General features: G+C 44.1%; 2 protein-coding genes across 2 annotated transcripts; both read right to left on the bottom strand.

Annotated features, from left to right (window-relative positions):
* Positions 1-1,135: 1,135 nt before the first annotated feature.
* fgf4 (fibroblast growth factor 4) lies at positions 1,136-6,956 on the bottom strand. The gene is made up of 4 exons (XM_062472003.1): positions 6,395-6,956; positions 4,964-5,067; positions 2,617-4,244; positions 1,136-2,530 (listed from the first exon to the last, which is right to left on the bottom strand). Exons 1-3 carry the CDS (start codon positions 6,810-6,812, stop codon positions 4,068-4,070), a joined length of 699 nt encoding a protein of 232 aa, XP_062327987.1. The 5' UTR covers positions 6,813-6,956; the 3' UTR covers positions 1,136-2,530; positions 2,617-4,067.
* A 4,736-nt stretch (positions 6,957-11,692) lies between these two features.
* On the bottom strand, positions 11,693-15,160 carry fgf3 (fibroblast growth factor 3). Its single transcript, XM_062471449.1, has 3 exons — positions 14,806-15,160; positions 13,549-13,652; positions 11,693-13,173 (listed from the first exon to the last, which is right to left on the bottom strand). Exons 1-3 carry the CDS (start codon positions 15,080-15,082, stop codon positions 12,697-12,699), a joined length of 858 nt encoding a protein of 285 aa, XP_062327433.1. The 5' UTR covers positions 15,083-15,160; the 3' UTR covers positions 11,693-12,696.
* Positions 15,161-18,239: the final 3,079 nt, after the last annotated feature.

Consider the following 18,239-nt stretch of genomic DNA (forward strand, 5'->3'; position numbering starts at 1 on the left):
CAATGGGCTGATCCCTATCTCCCCACCCCTAAGAGGTGTAAATGGTTTAGTGAATCCGCCGACTGTAGTGGTTTGCCGGCAGGGCTTTGCTTCCCCAGGCAGCCAGCCAGGGGCCTAATACAGCCATTACCAGAAGAATCCCATCTAAAATCCCAGAGCCTTAGAGACTAACCCTCAGAAACACACCAGCAAACCTCCTGTCCTCCTCTGCTTCACTCATCCTCTTCTTTATCTCACCTCCTGGAAGTTTTCCTCTCCTACAGCATCCTTCTCTTATTCTTATATTTCTTGCATACGACAGTTGCTTGAACTCTTCCTCTGGCATGTGGATGATAGAGACTTGTGGTTCCAGCAGCAGGGTTTTAGCAGCAGGTTGAAGTTCTGACAGCCAGTAAGTAGGGGCTTAGGAGGTACCGCAACCCTGGCATCTAGGTACTCAGGAGGGTCTGTTGGTTAGAAGATCTGCTGGGGAAGAGGTCTGCTGGGGTATGCTAGGGTATGCTACCCTCTGCATTACTTTCTGCATAAGCTTCCCATCTTAGCCTGTAATGTTAGCTTCCTGTGTCTCCTGTGTTAGCCTCCTCCCTGTTCTACAGCCCAAACATGGCTGTCAGTGCTCTGGTGGAACGGGGTTCTAGAAAGTCTTTGTCCCTTAACATAAAAGGTGGGTTTGAAATAGAACTCCACGCTGATAGGTAAGTGTACATTTCTGTGTGACACAGAAAGAAGAGAGGCAGATAGATGGAGGGCAGACACTATTCTTAGGGAAGGTTTATGGCTCCTTTAAAAGATGTCTGCCAGCTTCACTGGAGTAGAAAGCTGTCATTCTTTCAGAGAACAGCTAGGCTTCTTTTAGCCCGGGTTGTGGGGACAGAAATACATAGACAGAGCTGCTACACCTGTCCGCGCTGTCCACCAAGGCCAGCCTCCATCCAGAGATGAGTTACCAAACTGACAGTTAAACAACGACTCTAACCCTGTACACTGCCCACAACAGTGAGGCAAGACAGGCAGGCACATTTTAAGACAAAAGAATGTGATGGTTGATGCTGCAAAAGGAATTTGGATTGTTACAAGGCCTTGTACACACCCAAAGAAAGAAAACATCTCACCATTGTAAACACATAACCGGACAGGGAAATTTTTATTTTTGTTGCATCAGAGTTTTATTAACTGCCATAATTTAGGTCTTATGTGCACAGCACATACACATAGTTCAACAGGGCCTGTATAAAACTACAGAGGTTCTGCTAAATAGACAAAATAAGAAACATCAGGACCATATGATTCAGACAGGAGGACGTTTGGAATTCAGACCCCAGATAAAGTCCAGGGTCTTGATACAGTTCTGAATGGTTGACTGAAGTATAAACTCCACAATCAGAGTTAAGCACATTATCTCCATTGCTTTTGGGAACAAATTATAAGAGGAGGTTTATGCTGCAAGTTAAACTCACTTTTGGAATTGACTGAATAAAAATGTTGTTGACCCTAACCCTAATAGAGACAGACCAACAGCAGAAGAAGTCACTCCTGTTGTCATGATGACCTACTTACAGCAATGTTGATGAAAGTGAAATATCAATCATCATATCTGACGGGCTTCCCCATGATCAGCCAACAGCCTAAACTTCACAGCACTAATGTGTCAATGTAATATGGCCTTGCAAAAGCCATTGTATGTACTGTATAAAATGATGTTCTTTTGTTTGGCTTTAAATGTTTAACATTTTCATTTTTGACATTTACTCATCTCTTTACAATGTGACAGAACCCTAACGAGATAATTAAGGCTGAAAACTGTCACCCTCTTTGTACCAACAACTTTAAGGCAGGGGTATCAATTAGATGTGTCCCAGTTTGAAATGGAGGCATATGTGCTTGCATGAACCTGTAGTTCACTTGCTGGTGTCTGTGATGTTTTATAAGCAAATGAACAGGGGAGGAGAGGAGGGATGGAGTGGTGGAAGGGTGGATGCACAAAGATGTGGATGGATGGAAGGATGAAGAGGTGGATAGCTGGAGGTATTGAAGGGTGGTGGCTGGTCAGTGGTGAGTTCAGGGAGGTGTGCCCGTGGCTGTTAAGGCTTCTGTAAACAGATTTGTTGGCTATGCAAATGAGCCCAGCTGAGGAACAGGGGTGGAGCAAGGCGACTGGCAGGTAAAATGGGCAGGGTTGGGAGACTCAGAAGCTGAAGGGGCGGAGTTAGGAGTCTGGTAAGGCATTGGGGCGGAGTTAGGAGTCTGCTGTGCAGCATCTCAACATGCTCAGCTCTGTCTGAGAGATCCTTATATTTGGGATAAGGACAAGATGGTACTGTCATATTGAGTGTTTTTGGACCAGTGAGCCCTTTAGTCCAGTTGGTTACAGAATGTGACTGTACATTGAGAACTGCAGTGCTTTGTGGAATGTTGACAGAGAAGAGGGACAGAATACAGAGACGGAGTGTTCAGACAACTGCACCACACCTGACAGTCTTCACTATGCTCTTCCTTATGGCCCAGTCCTCTAGACCTTGCCTCAGTATACCTAAGGATTTAATACAGTCAGTTTAGTACATTCAATTGTGTTTGTTCAATGACCACACACATTTAGATTTGAACTTTTTTGTGTACCTTGCTGGTGTATCAATGGAATCGATATGTCCACCCAGGTCTGTTCTTCTGAGTTAAGAGTAGAAGGAGCCTTTCTGAGTGCCAGCAGTCACCAGGGGTTATATTTACAAAATTTATAAAGAAAAATATATTGGGTTACTGGGCCAGCATAGAGTGTACTCTAACAGCTGTCTGTAAATATTTCTCCCATGCTTATCCTTTCTAAAAGTATATCACAGGGTAAAGATAGCTTAAACGTGACAAGGAGCAAGCAGGACCAAGTAGCTGCAGGGACTACTAGCGTCTGTCTGTAGAGGAAGAAAGGCAGTCAAACAGACAGACATACATACAGACAGACAGGTTTGTAGGCCAACAGACCAATAGTCAGAGACAGACAAATGGGCAGGCAGGCCAACAGACAAGGAAGGCAGTCGACAGATACCTGACAAAAAAAACTGACAGATGAGGAGGGGAGTCTTTACTATGATATTATGTCATGGCTTAGTCTAGGCAGCTCTGACACTGAACTGACAAACAACTGAGGATCCCTGGTGTTGGGATGCTGCCTGGAAGGGACTGTTCTAGAATCTAAGCCCGTGAGTGTGCGTGTGTGTGAGTGCATGGAGCATTTGTGTGTTATAGTGTTTGTTTTAGAGCATTTTTGTTAGTATGAGAAATTGTGTGTTAGACTATTTTTTTTATTGTGTATGAATTGTATTGTGTATGCATACCCTATGTATTCATGTCTGTTTTAAAATCATGACTGTATTTTATGTTAGAGGCATGCCTCATCGTTTAAACCCTCGGATTCTCTGCTTGTTTGAACTAAGGTGGATGCCTCTCTATAGGTCTGACTGAGATTGACGGCAGGAAAGTTCAGAGTTCGCCTCCCTGGCAGGGCTATAAACAGACAGCGGGTCTTCAGCTCAGCTCTCTCTAACCAGCAGTAAGACGATCCTGCTTCAATTAGGCTCCCACGCTGCACAAAGGACCCCGGCATTGGACCATCACTCCCGGTCCTCCTAACACCAGTGACCTGACACGTGGGTCTCATTTGTTAGAACTTTTGGCCTTAAATTAGGACTTAAAGTTCTTTCCGAATAAGAGAAAGGGGATAAGAAAATAAAGGGGTACTTAAGCCCCGGGGCTGGATAATCATCGAGCGAAGATAAGCAACCGATCCTTCAAACAAACTGTCTTATTTTGTAACTTAATAGCAGCAAACGTATCATAAAAAAAGAAAAACTAATTAAAGTGGAACACTTTCATTACCCCCTGAAGCGAGGGTGTTTCCCCCGAAGTACAAAAATGTGTTAACTTATAAATAATCAGATATTTACAAACTTGAAACTTCTAATTAAAGTAGGATACACTTAGTCAGTTCTCTTGCATAAAACTCCTTTTAAAAGTGCATCGTTTGGAGTCCCCCTCTTGCCCCTTCCGTGCTTAGCTTCAGTCTATTTCGGAGTCGCTCAGATTCTTGGCAAGAAATGCGTCACCGTCATGGCCGGTGATACTCGGTTTCCTCTTTTTGTTTTACCGGTCTTGCTCAGTCCGATGTACATCCCCGGGTACGCCACCGACTCATAGGCGTTGTAATTATTCGCCAAGAGTTTCTCTTTAAACTTGCACTCGTTGCTGTAATGAACCTGCAACAAAGGTGTTAGAGTAATTAATATTCAAACATGTATGAGCTTTTTTCGTTAGCCTACTTTGTGAATTAGCACAACACAGTACAGATTCCTAGGTTATAAGGAATATTCGAAATCATATAGCCTAGGCCTATTTAATGTTGTTAATGTCAAACTTTCCCTAATTACATCAAATCAATAGTGACGTTTTCGTTGACTTATTATCTCATTACACTTTTTTTTGTCTCTGCGTCATCTGTCTTAGGTGATGATAGGCCTATAAATGCGGGTGTCGCGTAAAAAACACAATGAAAGTAAAATTTTGAAAAATAGAGAGAACAGAGCAAGAGAGACCGAGAAAGAGACACACACAGAGATTGTGTGTGTTTGTGAGTGTATTTGTATATGTAGGTGGGTGGTCTTTGCGGCCAGTTCATCTTTGCGCAGGGAAGGACAGTAGGTGCGTGTGGTGGCTGGCAATGCCAGGAATGGAATGTGCGCCTGAATGATCTACTGCGCTACCGTTCCTGGGTTTATCCGGCCCACAACGAAAACACGGGCCGGCCCTGGAGGCATGCCATGACCGAGCTCAACAATGTGACGCGAGAGGGGCTGCCGGGTATCGCGGAGGGAGGGATCATTACAACTCAAATGGTGACATGTCATCGAGCAGGGCTACAACGATAAGAAACGTCAATGCCAGCGGAAATCAACCGTAAATCATCTCGTACACTCACAGATCCGTATAGCTTCCCTTTGCTGTTCATGGCCACGAACAGACCGCCCCGGACCCCGAACAGAGTCACGATTCCCCTCTCAACCGGGGATATCTCGAGCAGACCTGGAGGAAGGAACATGTTAAACAGTCAGGTTCACCTGCCCAAGCTCGCGCCACCGCCTGTGATCATCACCAGCTGATGGAGACGCAGCTTGATATCCATGAGATAATCACCCCCAACTTTCCTCCGCCAGCCCACTAAGACCTTATCCACTGACAGGTGTAGCCACTCAGTTTAGTGCAGTCGTGGATGTACGGATGAATACACCCTTATTTTGTTATGGTAAGGAGGATGAGTATCATTACCCACATCTTTGAATTGAAGAAAACAAACAAAAAAACTAACAAACGTAAGAGAGAAAATATTTCTGTCACCTTTACGCTACTGGTTAGGCAGATCATGATGACAGTCTCATCACCTAGACGGACATGCGCATCTGAGCTGGGATTGAAGGTTGTCTCGCTTCTAAAATGTTTTTCTTTTATGACGACGAGGCGTTCAAAGAGAATCTATGTAATGTATCTCCCTTGAATTTTATGCTGCGTCTCAAAATAGGCGAAGGCAACACAAAACAACCTCTAAGTTCCCAGACTGGCCGCCTGTCCTGTCCAGAGGCCTGTGTCTCACACAGGAAAAGCTCTACTTGCCACAAAACAAATAAATAATGAGTGTTATTCTTTGTGTCTGCAAATGTCTTAGAATATGACAGTGTCTGGGGCGGACGTTAATTAGGCTGGTTGGGACAAGGGGTTAATCTACCGGAACAGATGCGTCTATCTCCGTCCCCTCGGTTTGGACCTTGGCTCGGCTCCCATCTGGCTCTAGTTTCAAACAGCGCTTTCAGGAGTGGAAAGCACCCATATAGGCCCTAATGTAACATTCCAGATGTGTGGGTCAATGGTCATATGTGACATCTCAGAGGATGCTTGTTTACCTGAACATAGCCTTCAATGTCAGTGAACAGTGTCTCGGTCTGCGATACCTCATCTGAACATAACCCTGATGAGACAGAGCTATCAACAGACGTCTGATGCTTAAATCTTTATGACAGCGGCTGATCTCACTCAATCAACACTGATACACATCATGTAGCATTCCTCATATGCCAACGAATTTAGCCTATGTCACAAAACGTGTCCACAAATAATGCTTTGTCATGGAGGCCTATACATTTAATTAGGCAAGTCTATCAGATTCATTAAAATAAGTTATATTTATTTGCAGAAAGTCTCAAACAAGAATTTGCATATATTTGGAAGTCACGTTAAAATAAATGATCGGCCTATCATGATAACAACCTCAAGGACAAGTATCATATCAAGCCAGAAAGGACACCTTTGTGTCACATTTCATTAAATATAATAATGACAACGCTCCAAGCAAACTTACTGTATCGATTTTCGTTGTGCACTCCAGTTATCCTCCCGTCTGGTAGCACTTGAATATGAAACCCAATGCCCACGTTGCAGTAAAGGCGACGTAGCCGTTTAATGCCCATAAGATAGTCGCTGTCCCGGTTAATCTCACGCTTCTCTCCGGGGATACGAGCCAAAGAGCGCGAGTAAAGGGTCTCCCAGTGTCGTTCCAACGTGCCGTTCAGCCTTCCCGGGAAGGGTGGAGCGCGCACCAGACTGGCCATGAGCCCTAGAACCAGTATTGGTAGAAGGGCCATCCTGACCAACACGGTAGCACACAGTCTGTTCAGGGACTGTACGGAACTATAAATATCTCCCCTGTGCCGGCCTTTACGTTGAACTCCAAAGAAGAAAAAACGAAAGAATAAAAAATACCAGCTACAATAGCTCATTCCAAGACGAAGATGCGTGTTTTATTTTAAGTTTGGAGAGACAGTGATCCGTGGTTAGTAGTACTGTCCATTCCTTTGTAAAGTGTACACACTCACGCCTGACTTGTTTTGGGTCCAAGGATAAGTTGAGAAGTGTTGGCCGTCTGGGCAAGCGCGACTCAGCCATGCCGCTGCTCCCTCGCCGACGATATTTATATCTGCAGTTAAATTACATCACGGCTCGACTCCTGCATCACGGGGCTGTATTCTCAGCCACTCAAACACACAGAGACCCATAATGCGCGCACGTACATTCGGTGCATACGGAGGGAGCGAAATGTCAAAACCTCTTTGCAGAGAAAAAAACACATTTGACAATGTTCACCCAGATTAGAGCAGTCGCAAGACTGTGGGAAGTTTTAAATAGAAATAATGGTCCTTATCTTACAGAAAAGTCAGAAAATAGTTTTGGAAACGTAGAATAGAGACATTGCAGTTTGCCTCTTTGTGTAAAGCTTCCTTCATTATCAGGCAAGAATAAAATAATTTATGTATGGGAGGATGTAAAATCGGAAATAGTTAAGTTAACATAGCGTGGTGTCGGACAGGAGACAGTTCTTTAAATGAACAATAACAGGAAAAAAACAAAAGTTGAATTCAACGAAATGGAAAAAAACGAATAAGACTGTTCGAGAAAAAGGAGAAAAAATGAACCCGGATCTTAAAGAGAACAATGGTGAGACTAAATAGAATGTTGCACGGCTGATAGATGCTGTGTCTGATAGTCTGCAGGGGAAAGATAATGGCAAAATAAGTTTGTTGATCTGTCCTCATTGTTGTCTGATAGCCTGACTGCTGCCGAGGCCCTCTGGTTGCCAGAGGGACATGCCCGTCTGTCCTGACACACCTGCTGCTGTGTTACACACATTACCCACAGATATCATAATATTAGGCCTAATCAACATGGCAATTTCTTTGTTAGCGAGTTAATTTTTTGATTGAACTAATCTGATTGACTGTTGAGTAAAACATTTATATAAATGTTTTTGTCTTAATTTAGGGTGGATAATAAACTGAAATGTATCCACGCAGTCACATGCAATTCCACAGAATGACAGCCAAAAGTGTCCGTTTTGTTTAGGTCTTTATTCGTTTCCATCAAATTTCGTCATCTTTCACCGCCTATTCAAGTTACCCAATATGTATCAAAAGAAACAAAAAGCGTTGGAACTCCTCGGTGGGTCCCGTTCCCGACAAGCTAGTGATCCGCATGGAGACGTTTTCTCACGTTCACGTTTGGCTAATCCTCAATATAGAACAACATTCCCATCTCGGCCGCACAGGGGAGGTTTAAAAACTGTCAGGTTTGAGAGCTTCAACCTTTAGCTCGGCGACCCGCCAGGCAAGGTTCGCTGCGTCACTAAATGTTGCGTGCTGATTTCATATGAGACGCGCCTTTTTCAGGCGGTCCATTTGATCTTTTCTGTGTCCGCGTGTTAGTTCGCAGAGGGTCAGGCGTGATCAAAAAGCTAACTGGAGTGACATGTTGTTGTTATGTGTGTGGTAACAATTAGGCTACTGAGCTAGATGAAGGCGACTCATTGCCATGGTGCGCAGGCAGTGTGTGCTCATGCAAAGTCGCACTATTTGCACATGTTTGTAGCTTCACTTTTCCACCACCATGTGAACAGACCCTCTTTCTTTCTCTTTGTCTCACTTTACTTCTTTCTCTCGGTCTCTTTGCCCCTCTCTTATGATGTCAGGTTCCAACTGTCTTAAGAAAATAGCATTTTGAAGCCCTAGCTTCATGCGCTCTCCATGGTACTGTAACGTCACGTTCTTATTAAACGGCGACCGTTATAGATTTAATTCAAACTGAGATAAATCAGTCCTTAAAATTGTATACATTGTCCAACAAACTTGAGTAGGCCTATCTGAAAACGCCAATAATACAAGGACGTAGGCCTATTCAATTTTCTATAGAAAAGGTCTATAGAACTCTAAAAGTAGGCTGATACATAATTGGCGTAGGCATATAACATGCAGAATATTGTGTCAGATTCACCTATACCCTCAGTTCAGTTTGATTACCATACCAACTATTACTAAGGAACGAAAATGTCCTCTTTACAATGGGTCAGTTAATTGATCGTAGTGCACGTGTTAGTAGAAATAATCTCTCAGAGTTGATATACCTAGGGCTTAGCCAACCTGTAATAGCCCTACATTTATTGGAAGTGTAGGCTACATTTCTTACAATAGGCCTATACATATTTGAAAATAAATTACTGTAATGTAAACACTTGAATATTTTGGAAACACTAGGCTAACTCTGAACCGCTGACAACTTAATACAACTTCTCAGGAAAACTATAACCTTACGATTAAGTCTTACGATGCCTAGCAAAGAATGTTTAAAAAGCATCTGTGTTCCTCGCGCAGACGTCAACTTGTGTAAGGCCTGCCGTGCACGTTCCTTCAGAGAGCATGCATAGACAAAAGTGAGGCATTCCTGGCCGTTCCAATTAGGCAGGCACGAGGGTAAGTAGCCTATATCCTCACGGAGGCCTGTTAGACGTTAAATAAGCCAACATGTGGGGATGCCACTACGCAGGCTCAAGAATGTGAAACATTAGGCCAAATTGTCAAGATAACTTCTTATAACATATTTTTGGGGCTTTGCCTTTGTCTTCCTCGTGATCACATGCAATACTATTGTCGTTGATATTCACCTCTATCATCTTAACCCAGTATTAATCATCGACATAATCACCATCATCATTACCACAATCATCATCACCACCAACATCATTGTCATCATCACCACCACCACCGTCATTATGATCATCCCCACTACCACCAGCAGGAACAGTCGCCAGTTACTGTCATTCTAACTTGATTGATTTAAACATGGTCTAAGTTGGTTGAATATCTGCTGCCTTTGTAAATTCGACAACCTACTGGTCAATAAGTAAATAGTCTTGTCCATTGAGCAGTTTTCATTATTAGAAAACAACGTCGTGAAAAATAATGAGCGATAAATATGTTATGTAGCCTATTATTATTTACAGTAGCCTATAGGCCTATATGTTTTGCGTCATCACGGGACCGCTATCTGCCCCTAGGGTGCACTGTCTACGAGTTTACGTCGGTGGTTGCCTCGTGGGGCCTGGGACGCCTCCCGTTACCTATGTCAGGGCTAAGCTAGTTCTGTAGCCTTTTCGGTGGAACAAAATGCCCTAAATTTCTGGATGTCATTATAGGGTTTTATCGTGAAGTTGGCGCGTTCACTGACAGGCTGGGGGAGAGAGCGCTAATGAGCAGCTCTCCCCTTGACGTGGCGACAGACGCACACATAATTGTGTGCGTGGGTCAACAGAAGACGCCCGCTTGAGACCCCAACACGCAAACACTAACTAGAGAGCCTTTGTTTACTCGTCTAAACCGATAAAAGTCGGTGGTCTGAACGCCATTGAACTAATGGCAGCGTCCTGAAGCTGAATGAAAGGTCTGCGCGAGCGACAGAGCGACACGATTCTGTTTGTGAGAACAGAGGAGGATCCTAGCCTCAATTTAGTGTTTAAATTAAATGAGTGGCTCTTGACTTCTGACAACACTGTAAATATAATTGAATTGTGGACCAACGATGAATTAAGTTCAAATATATTTTGCCGTCGTTATAAATACGCTGTAGGCCTTATCTGCAAATCAGTCGTCAACGGAATCAATGGCTCATCAATTATGTGTAGGCTTTGAGTTCCTGTCTCATGCAAAAACAATTGTCGCAGCAGACATAACATTGACTTGAGATTTAAAAAAATGATCCACCCATCTGTGAAATTAAGAGGTCATGGTGATGGGTTAATCACGTAATCATTCTCAACAAACTCTCCAGGGGAATGTTATCGGTAACTTCAATCAACAGCGGATGTTGCATCTGAATGTCGGTTTTATTGTCTGTCAGATAACCTTCCATCTAGGTCGCCGGTGAACGGCTTGCTATGGGCAGTGCTGGACTGATCTGATCATGCTAGGAAGAGATGCAGCTGATAGTTGAAAATACGGGAGCGGGAATACAAAAGCTAGAATTGAAGTACTTTTGGGTTAACTCCCGCATTTCTGTTGAGTAATATAAGAGTTTGTCATTAATAACCAGCTGTAGCAACGTGTTACACTTTCTTTGACACAGTTTCTTTTTCAGCAGGTTAGGTTTTGTTTATTGGATCCGAGGCTTTGGTCGGTGTTTTAGAAAAAGAAAAAACGTCTCAGGCGACACCGCTTCCCAGGTATCCCCCGGGACGACCCATTGTGGCAGCCAGGAAGCATTCAGGCCCTGGAGGTATAGAATATCAGAGCTTTATATCTTCCTATAGACAACCGCAATGCCGTGGTGGCCTGCCTTTGCTCTCCCTTAAGTCTCAAAAAACAACATGGATTTAATTGGTTGGAAGTACAAAGAAAAATGAGGAAACAAATAGAATATGAATCACATAAAACATAATATGTTGCTGTGATACCATCCTCACTGTCTTCTGTATTTTATGAGGCACATGGAAATGAATGAGTACACCAGGAACAGCGACAAAAACACAGCAACCAGATGTCTGTTCTTGTCACTGTGACATCACTGTGGGGTCCCTGCATTCAGCAGTGTGGGTCTGCTGGTCAGTCGTGTCACCATGGCTCATTCTGCTTCAGTATTCACCACTGCTGAACAGTAACAGGTGATTGTGTTCCAGGGGGATAAGGTCAATTAAAATCTCCTGTCTCCTCAGTACAGGACGGATGAGATGGACAGGACAGAAGAAGAGGACAGGGTAGGAGAACAGTTAGAGGATTTGATAGTAACTGATAACTAGTGCTCAAATACACACTCACACAGAGAAAAGTCAGGTAAGTAAGCTTTATATATGTTCTCCACTTTGTTCTATGTGAATCAGTCAGCAACATAAAGTGATGTGTAACTCCTCAGCCCAGCCCAGTGGCCTCAGTAGTAACAAGTAACAATAACCAGAGTTCAACTGGTGAGTGAATACTACGCAACATTAACATTCTCATCGCTCATGTAGAATCTCATCAATAACTTAAAAAATAACAACAAATAAATATTCATATCATTAGTAAATATACAAGTACTCCTCAGACAGTAGACTATCACACCACAAGTTCACAAACATGTCTGTTTCCCATGTTGTATTTCTCTTGTTCCTATCATGAGTTACGATCATCGGACAAAGTGCTTTTCTATGTTGTACAACTCTTCAATAACCTTTTCCATCTTTCAGCTCATAATGTTTGTTATTGGTAAGCACTTATTGGATGTCCAGATCTTACTCAAAATCACTGAACATGTTTAAACTGTTGATATATGAAACATGATTTCAAAGTAACTGTAAATACATATATGTACATGACTGGTATGTCTTTGTAGAAATGAAATTGGATAACTTCTCATCCTTTTCTTGGTGACAGATAGAAGAGAGGAGACAGATTCCAGCTGTGTTGACTTTGGTCCCCATCATAGTAGTTTCTATGTACACAACAAACACCAGGCGTCACATCAAAGTGTCTTTGTGTCACTGTCAGAGGTACCTTAACCACAGGCCTGAGCTCTGACTGTTAGGACTTTGTCCGTCTGGTTGTAGACCAGTCTGCTGCCTCTAGACCAGCTCTGTACAGTGGTTGGAGCCAAGTCTGCTGCAGCACTCTTTGTGTTCCTGTCTCAATTCAAGACCTGTGTTCAATCCTTGTCCATCAGATGCACTCAGCTGACACCTCAGGTCCAAGATATGTTCCCTTGCTGGAGAGGCACACATGTTGTCATGTCTGTGATTCGTTCTTCTGTTCTGTATGTGTCGAGAGACACTGCCTTCTAGGGTTGATTGGGAATTTCAGGGGTCAAGGGTCAGTCATCTGGCTTCCTGGTCTGGCCTTTCCTGCCACGGTCTCGCCTCCTTCTCCGCTCCCCACGGCGCCTAGAGGGCCCTTGCTGTCCAGCCTGGGTCTGAGACCGATGGCCCTGCTGTCCAGTCTGGGTCTGAGACCGATGGCCCTGCTGTCCAGCCTGGGTTTGGGGCCTATGTCCCTCCGGTCCTGCCTGATTGGCTGGGTCCCTCAGCCTCCTCACCATGTCATGGTCCTTGTTGCCCAGCACACGGGGAAGGAATAGCGAGGCCTTGTCTGTGCTGCGAGTCTTGAAGCCCCTTCGTGGCCGGCCCTTGCCATTGATTGACACGTACCAGTGCCTTTGGGCGCTGGCCCGACGTTTGGCCCCTCCCCCGCCTACGGCTGGTTGGACGGTGGAGTGGTGGCGAGAGGCGTACGTGTTATAGCCAAGTTCGTGGATCCTCTCCACAAACTCACACTCCTGGTTGAACACATCCTGGGATGAGACAAGGAGGAGATGGTCAGTCACAGAGAGTCCCTGGTTGTGTTATTTCATTTTTTACATTCTCTTCATTATCCTTCTCTCTCTGACAGTACAGATTCTATTGGTCTATTAAGATTGAAACTCAAGGGGTAAACCCCTGTGGGTTGGCTTCACACTGTGCGGGAGCAATGGCTTCTGTTACACAAGCCTTCTATCAGATAAGGAGAAGGGGAAATCTCTACAACACTCAATGATTGTTATGCAAGGTGAAACAATAGCCCGATGGAATCAAGTAGGCCTTCCTGTGTGCGTGTTACCCGAACTTCTACATAGGCTACATCATATCTCGCCCTGTTGACATTGGCAGATGTGTGACGCAACACTTACCGATGCGAAAAGGCGTCCTTTACTGTTCATGGCCAGATATCGACCCGAGAATATCCCTTTGATGGCGACCACTCCCACATCTACCGCCGTGATTTCCATAATGCCTGGCAAAAAAAAAACGGCCACACCATCCTCGTTATTATATTATACGACTGAACATAGCCTGTTTGGCACATGGCAATATGTTCTTTCCCGTAAAGACAAAAAGTCAGGGAATCAACTGACAACAAACTTTGTCTACAGACCACACTTCTCATGCTGTTTAATTGTCTCTTGTTCGAGTAAACAGCCGCTAGTTCAAAGGTTTAGGCCTAAGGGAAAATTAACGATGGGTTTGTTTTTGTTGCAATGCCATCAGAAATGAAAGCAAAGCTCCACACAATTCGTTTAAATAAATTAAAAGCAGCCATTTTAAATAGGTCTACTATAGTATTTATATAGCCTATGCAATGTGTATTTGCTGTGAGTATTTGCTGTGAGTGATTAGTCTGCAGACTGTCCCGAGGTTCCGGATTTCCTAATCGGCCTTGATTACAGGAATACATCCGTTATGAGCTGCTATTGTGTCCTCCCGCCTGTTAAGTCTGATGTTCATATGGAAATTGGGCTTTTCGCCATGTTTACGTTGGGCTAACAGCCGCTCTTTAGCCGGGGAATTGACTGTGAAGAGAGTAAATGATCACTGATCAACAGTGTAAGATTCCGGGCCACAATACATAGAAAACGATTTGAACATTAGCCTACACAAAAAAAGAAAACTCGGTTCAAAATCGCCTAAAAACTTTTACAGCTAGACAAGAAATGTTTGAAAGTAGTGTTGAGAGACAAACAAGATGTTGATAAATGTTGCTTTGCGTAGCAGAGCACCTGGGCCTATGATACAGTCTCAACGCATAACAGTGTTTAATATAGAACGTCTGCTTGACCTATTTTGAACCAGCGTTTACCACTCCGCCACAAACACATCTGAAGGTCAGCGAATAAACTCCCGGGTGGGGGAAGCTATACAAACACTAATAACACACGCCAATAAACCAGTGTTGTTGTCTTCATTTTTATGTTCAGTCCTAGTTAGGCTGTCTGGGCTGAAGCAAAATAATTTAATAAAGATATTTTCAAAACCATGCCTGAACTTTGTTCAAATTGAACGTATTGCCTTTTTTCACATCCAGTTTTTCTGCTGTAGACTAGGCTAAATGTATTATTTCAATTAAAACAAAAACATCAGTGACATAGGAAAATAAATAGACAACTTACTATAGGGGTTGTTTTCCTCAAGCGAGCCGTCTATTTTCCCATTTGGGTGTATTTGTAAATGGTACTTAGTGGCACAGTAAAGCTTTCTGCGTCTCGGCGCTCCCCCGAGGTGCTCGTACACTCCGCCGCGTCCCCCTGCATCGCGCCGTTGTCTCGGGTCACACGGCTGGCCCCGGGCGCAGGGGGCTCTAGTGATCCGTCCAAGCCGAGCAGACAGAAAATCCTGTTCGCTTTGGTCCAAGAAACTGAGCAACAGAAGAAGCTGTATTATAACCATTGTGGCATGGCCAGGTGTGAGAAGATTCGTGCGAGAAAAGGGAGATGAGGCACTTGGGGTCCCATTAAAGACTTGTTGTTCTCCACCGCCTTGGAAAAACGCTATGATCCTGTACACAAAACATTTGCCAGTTGTCCCGCTGCCATCCGTTTGTCCGGTATAAATTTGTGGTCATCTGTGGGGGACAGCGCGGTGACAGCAGCGTGGGTCTGTCCCTGTGGGTGTCATAGGTCCTCTAGTTTCCCCACGGTGGGCTAAGAACTTGTGGATCCGGCTGGGAGGCTGGAGACTATCGTGAGATTTCGCTGATCGACAGTGTGCACAGATATAAAAGAAGCTCGCAGCGACAATAGGCTGAACCCCAACCAATTGATACAAAGGAGAGGGGGAGGCAACAAGGTATCTGGCTTGTGTGAACCAAGAGAGTGCGGCGTGGATGAAATTACACAGTGCTACACACACTGGGAACTGCGGAACACCGCATCACAAAGAGCGAGCCATCTGAGGGCAGGGTTCTTCTCTGAACTCCTCTTTTGAAACGTCCTAAAGACCAATTATACAACCCAAATTATACACGCTGCCATTGACGGGCATTAGGCTATCAGAGCAGTTGGACAGGTGAGGGTAGTATATAGCTAAACACAAATATGAAAATGACCCGATGTAAAATACACGATTTTTAATTTACATAAAATTATGTAAAAATTATGTGCATGTTATGTGTTATATTGCACTGTTAATAATAAGTAACACATTCGTTATTCAATTGAAGGATTCATGGATCAAACACTGGCGCATTCCAGCCCCTTTGTGGGCAGGTCTGGTCTCAATATGTCCATTGTCACCAGATTCTATCTTACTCTGGCCTACCGAAATAATGTTATATGAATGGAAATAAAACCAATTTGGCTAACTTTTGTGGTTCCACGGGCCTGTAGCCTGTTGGAAGTGAATAGCATAGGCTATATGTCTTATTTATCTTAGCAGATGCCCACCGCACACCATTTCGAATCAAACTTGTTATTCTTTAAGATTGATCATCAAGTTTGGATGATTTATAATTTGCCAAAACTCTCCTGCTGAGCCCCTTGCGCAACAAGACCAGCCATAGTAGTGGCGCGCGGAAGTGATAAAGAGCATCTCCAGACCTACTTACGAGCGCGCGGGGAGGGCATAGAGGACGGTGGGAATAAAACTGATCTGATTGCTCTTTGATCCAGTCAGGTCCCTCTACCCTCATTTCCAATCCAACGTGTTGACTTCCGACCTGTTCAAAGGAGACTATTAGCCTAGTTTTATTATTTGAAGAGTCTATTTCTTATTTATAAAATACATATGAAGTGCAGTTATTGATCTTTTAGGTGCCGCCTTGCACTGCCGCCTTCTCCCCAAAGCGCGCTCTTCTTACTCGGTGGAAACTGTAAGGCATGTTGACTCCCAGACGGTGAAATTCCCCATATCAAGGCTTCGACTATGTTGCAGGCGGGCGGAAGAGCAACACTCAAATGACTACTGCCTAAATTGCTTCCATCTTGATCGCATTATGGTTACCCTTCTCGTAATTAGCACCATCATCTACAAATATCTCTGCCCTTTGGCGCCGCTCCAGCGCATGCTATCGAGACCGGGCCTGAGAATCCCGGGAGGAAAGTACCGTTAATTTGTCTTCCCCTCCCATACATCACGGAGGTAGCGTGTCACTCTCCTAGCTGGTCACGAGAAACAGGAGAGAGGCCCCGGGAACACACTAGCCAGACCGTTTACATCATACGTTGTTCTGGTGACCAGTTCAAAAGAGAAGATATTCATGTGGTTTGATTTTGGCATAGGGTGGGAGCTCAGATGTGGTCTGCTGTTGCGCTCTCAAACTATTTTAATTAGATCTCCAGACGCCCGAGCGTCGCAGTAATGATCAGTGCAGCAACCCGATGTATGCGCCCTGTACACACACATATGCTACCTCTCTCTCTCTCTCTCTCTCTCTCTCTCTCTCTCTCTCTCTCTCTCTCTCTCTCTCTCTCTCTCTCTCTCTCTCCCTCTTTTACATATACACACACACACTCACACACATACACACAGCACGTGTGTGGGGTTGGTGGGGGGGTGAGATTCTGAATGGTTGTTGCTGAAATCATTCTTGAGAAGCCTTGCTAATGAGAGGCCAAGTGGTTTGACTATTCTATGTGATAAAACTTTGATAAAACCCAAGACAGACTAGGAATGTTATAGAGGTTGGCATGGAGCCTGCTACAAATCTCGCACAATTAACCTCACCCCCAACCTACCTGCTTGCTCCCTAATTACCACCCACATACCTGTACCCACCCACCTGCACACTCTACCTCTACACTTCCACTTTGCTTTGTAGTATAGTATATATATATATATATATATATAATAATGGCTCCTCTTTATGGTGATCAGTGATACACTATGATTCAAAGTGAAAATATTAATTCCTGGGGTGTGTATGGTGTGTTTTTTGTGAGAACGGACTAGGTACTAGGGTTACAGCCTGTCTGAATTCCAAAAGTGGATTTAAAAACACCCCCTCCTCTAATGTTATCATGTCGACTGTGAAAGGTCTTCAATATATATATATATGTAAAGAGGTGAAAAATAAGACATCTCAATTGTGGTTATTAAAGTCCTTAATTAAGCGTATTGTTCATTCAGGGTGCCAGGTGTCCTTCTTATAAAGTGATAAAATGTTACACTGGCCCTTATACACAGTACTCACATGAGTCATTTTTTACAACTGGTTCTTCACCCAAACCTTAGTAGTAGGATCTCCTACTACCCACCTTCTTCTTCTATCTCCTTTTTTCCCCTTTCTGATTTTAAACCCAGGAAATTTCAAGGCTTCTTTTTTAATTGACCCCAAATTCCGACAAACGGTCTCACAATAGGCTTCTTTTCTGCCACGACAAAGGTTAGGAGCCACCAGTCCTTTTCAACCAACCCCCCCCCCCCCCCCCCCCCCGACTAGGCAAGGGGAGGGGCTAATAATCCAGACCAATCATACTGACCTTTGAGCCCTTTCTGCTGTACTTTTTCTCATGGCAGGTTTCTATAGAGAGGACCTGATCAGAGGGCCTGTCGGGGCCACAGCCCTCCCCTAACAAATCTCTGCTGAGCTTCCTTTGTCCCTGTGGCT

The sequence above is a fragment of the Osmerus eperlanus genome, chromosome 10, assembly GCF_963692335.1.
Source record: "Osmerus eperlanus chromosome 10, fOsmEpe2.1, whole genome shotgun sequence".
In the NCBI taxonomy this organism is placed as follows: domain Eukaryota; kingdom Metazoa; phylum Chordata; class Actinopteri; order Osmeriformes; family Osmeridae; genus Osmerus; species Osmerus eperlanus.

Excerpts from the sequence above, each read along its gene's own strand:
- fgf4 (XM_062472003.1), bottom strand. The coding sequence starts at position 6,812 with ATGAGCTATTGTAGCTGGTATTTTTTATTCTTTCGTTTTTTCTTCTTT. Across the intron at positions 5,068-6,394 it reads GCACAACGAAAATCGATACA|GTCTGCTCGAGATATCCCCG; the intron begins GTAAGTTTGCTT and ends TCCTTCCTCCAG. Across the intron at positions 4,245-4,963 it reads AAGGGAAGCTATACGGATCT|GTTCATTACAGCAACGAGTG; the intron begins GTGAGTGTACGA and ends CCTTTGTTGCAG.
- fgf3 (XM_062471449.1), bottom strand. The coding sequence starts at position 15,082 with ATGGTTATAATACAGCTTCTTCTGTTGCTCAGTTTCTTGGACCAAAGC. Across the intron at positions 13,653-14,805 it reads TGAGGAAAACAACCCCTATA|GCATTATGGAAATCACGGCG; the intron begins GTAAGTTGTCTA and ends TTTTTTTGCCAG. Across the intron at positions 13,174-13,548 it reads AAGGACGCCTTTTCGCATCG|GATGTGTTCAACCAGGAGTG; the intron begins GTAAGTGTTGCG and ends GTCTCATCCCAG.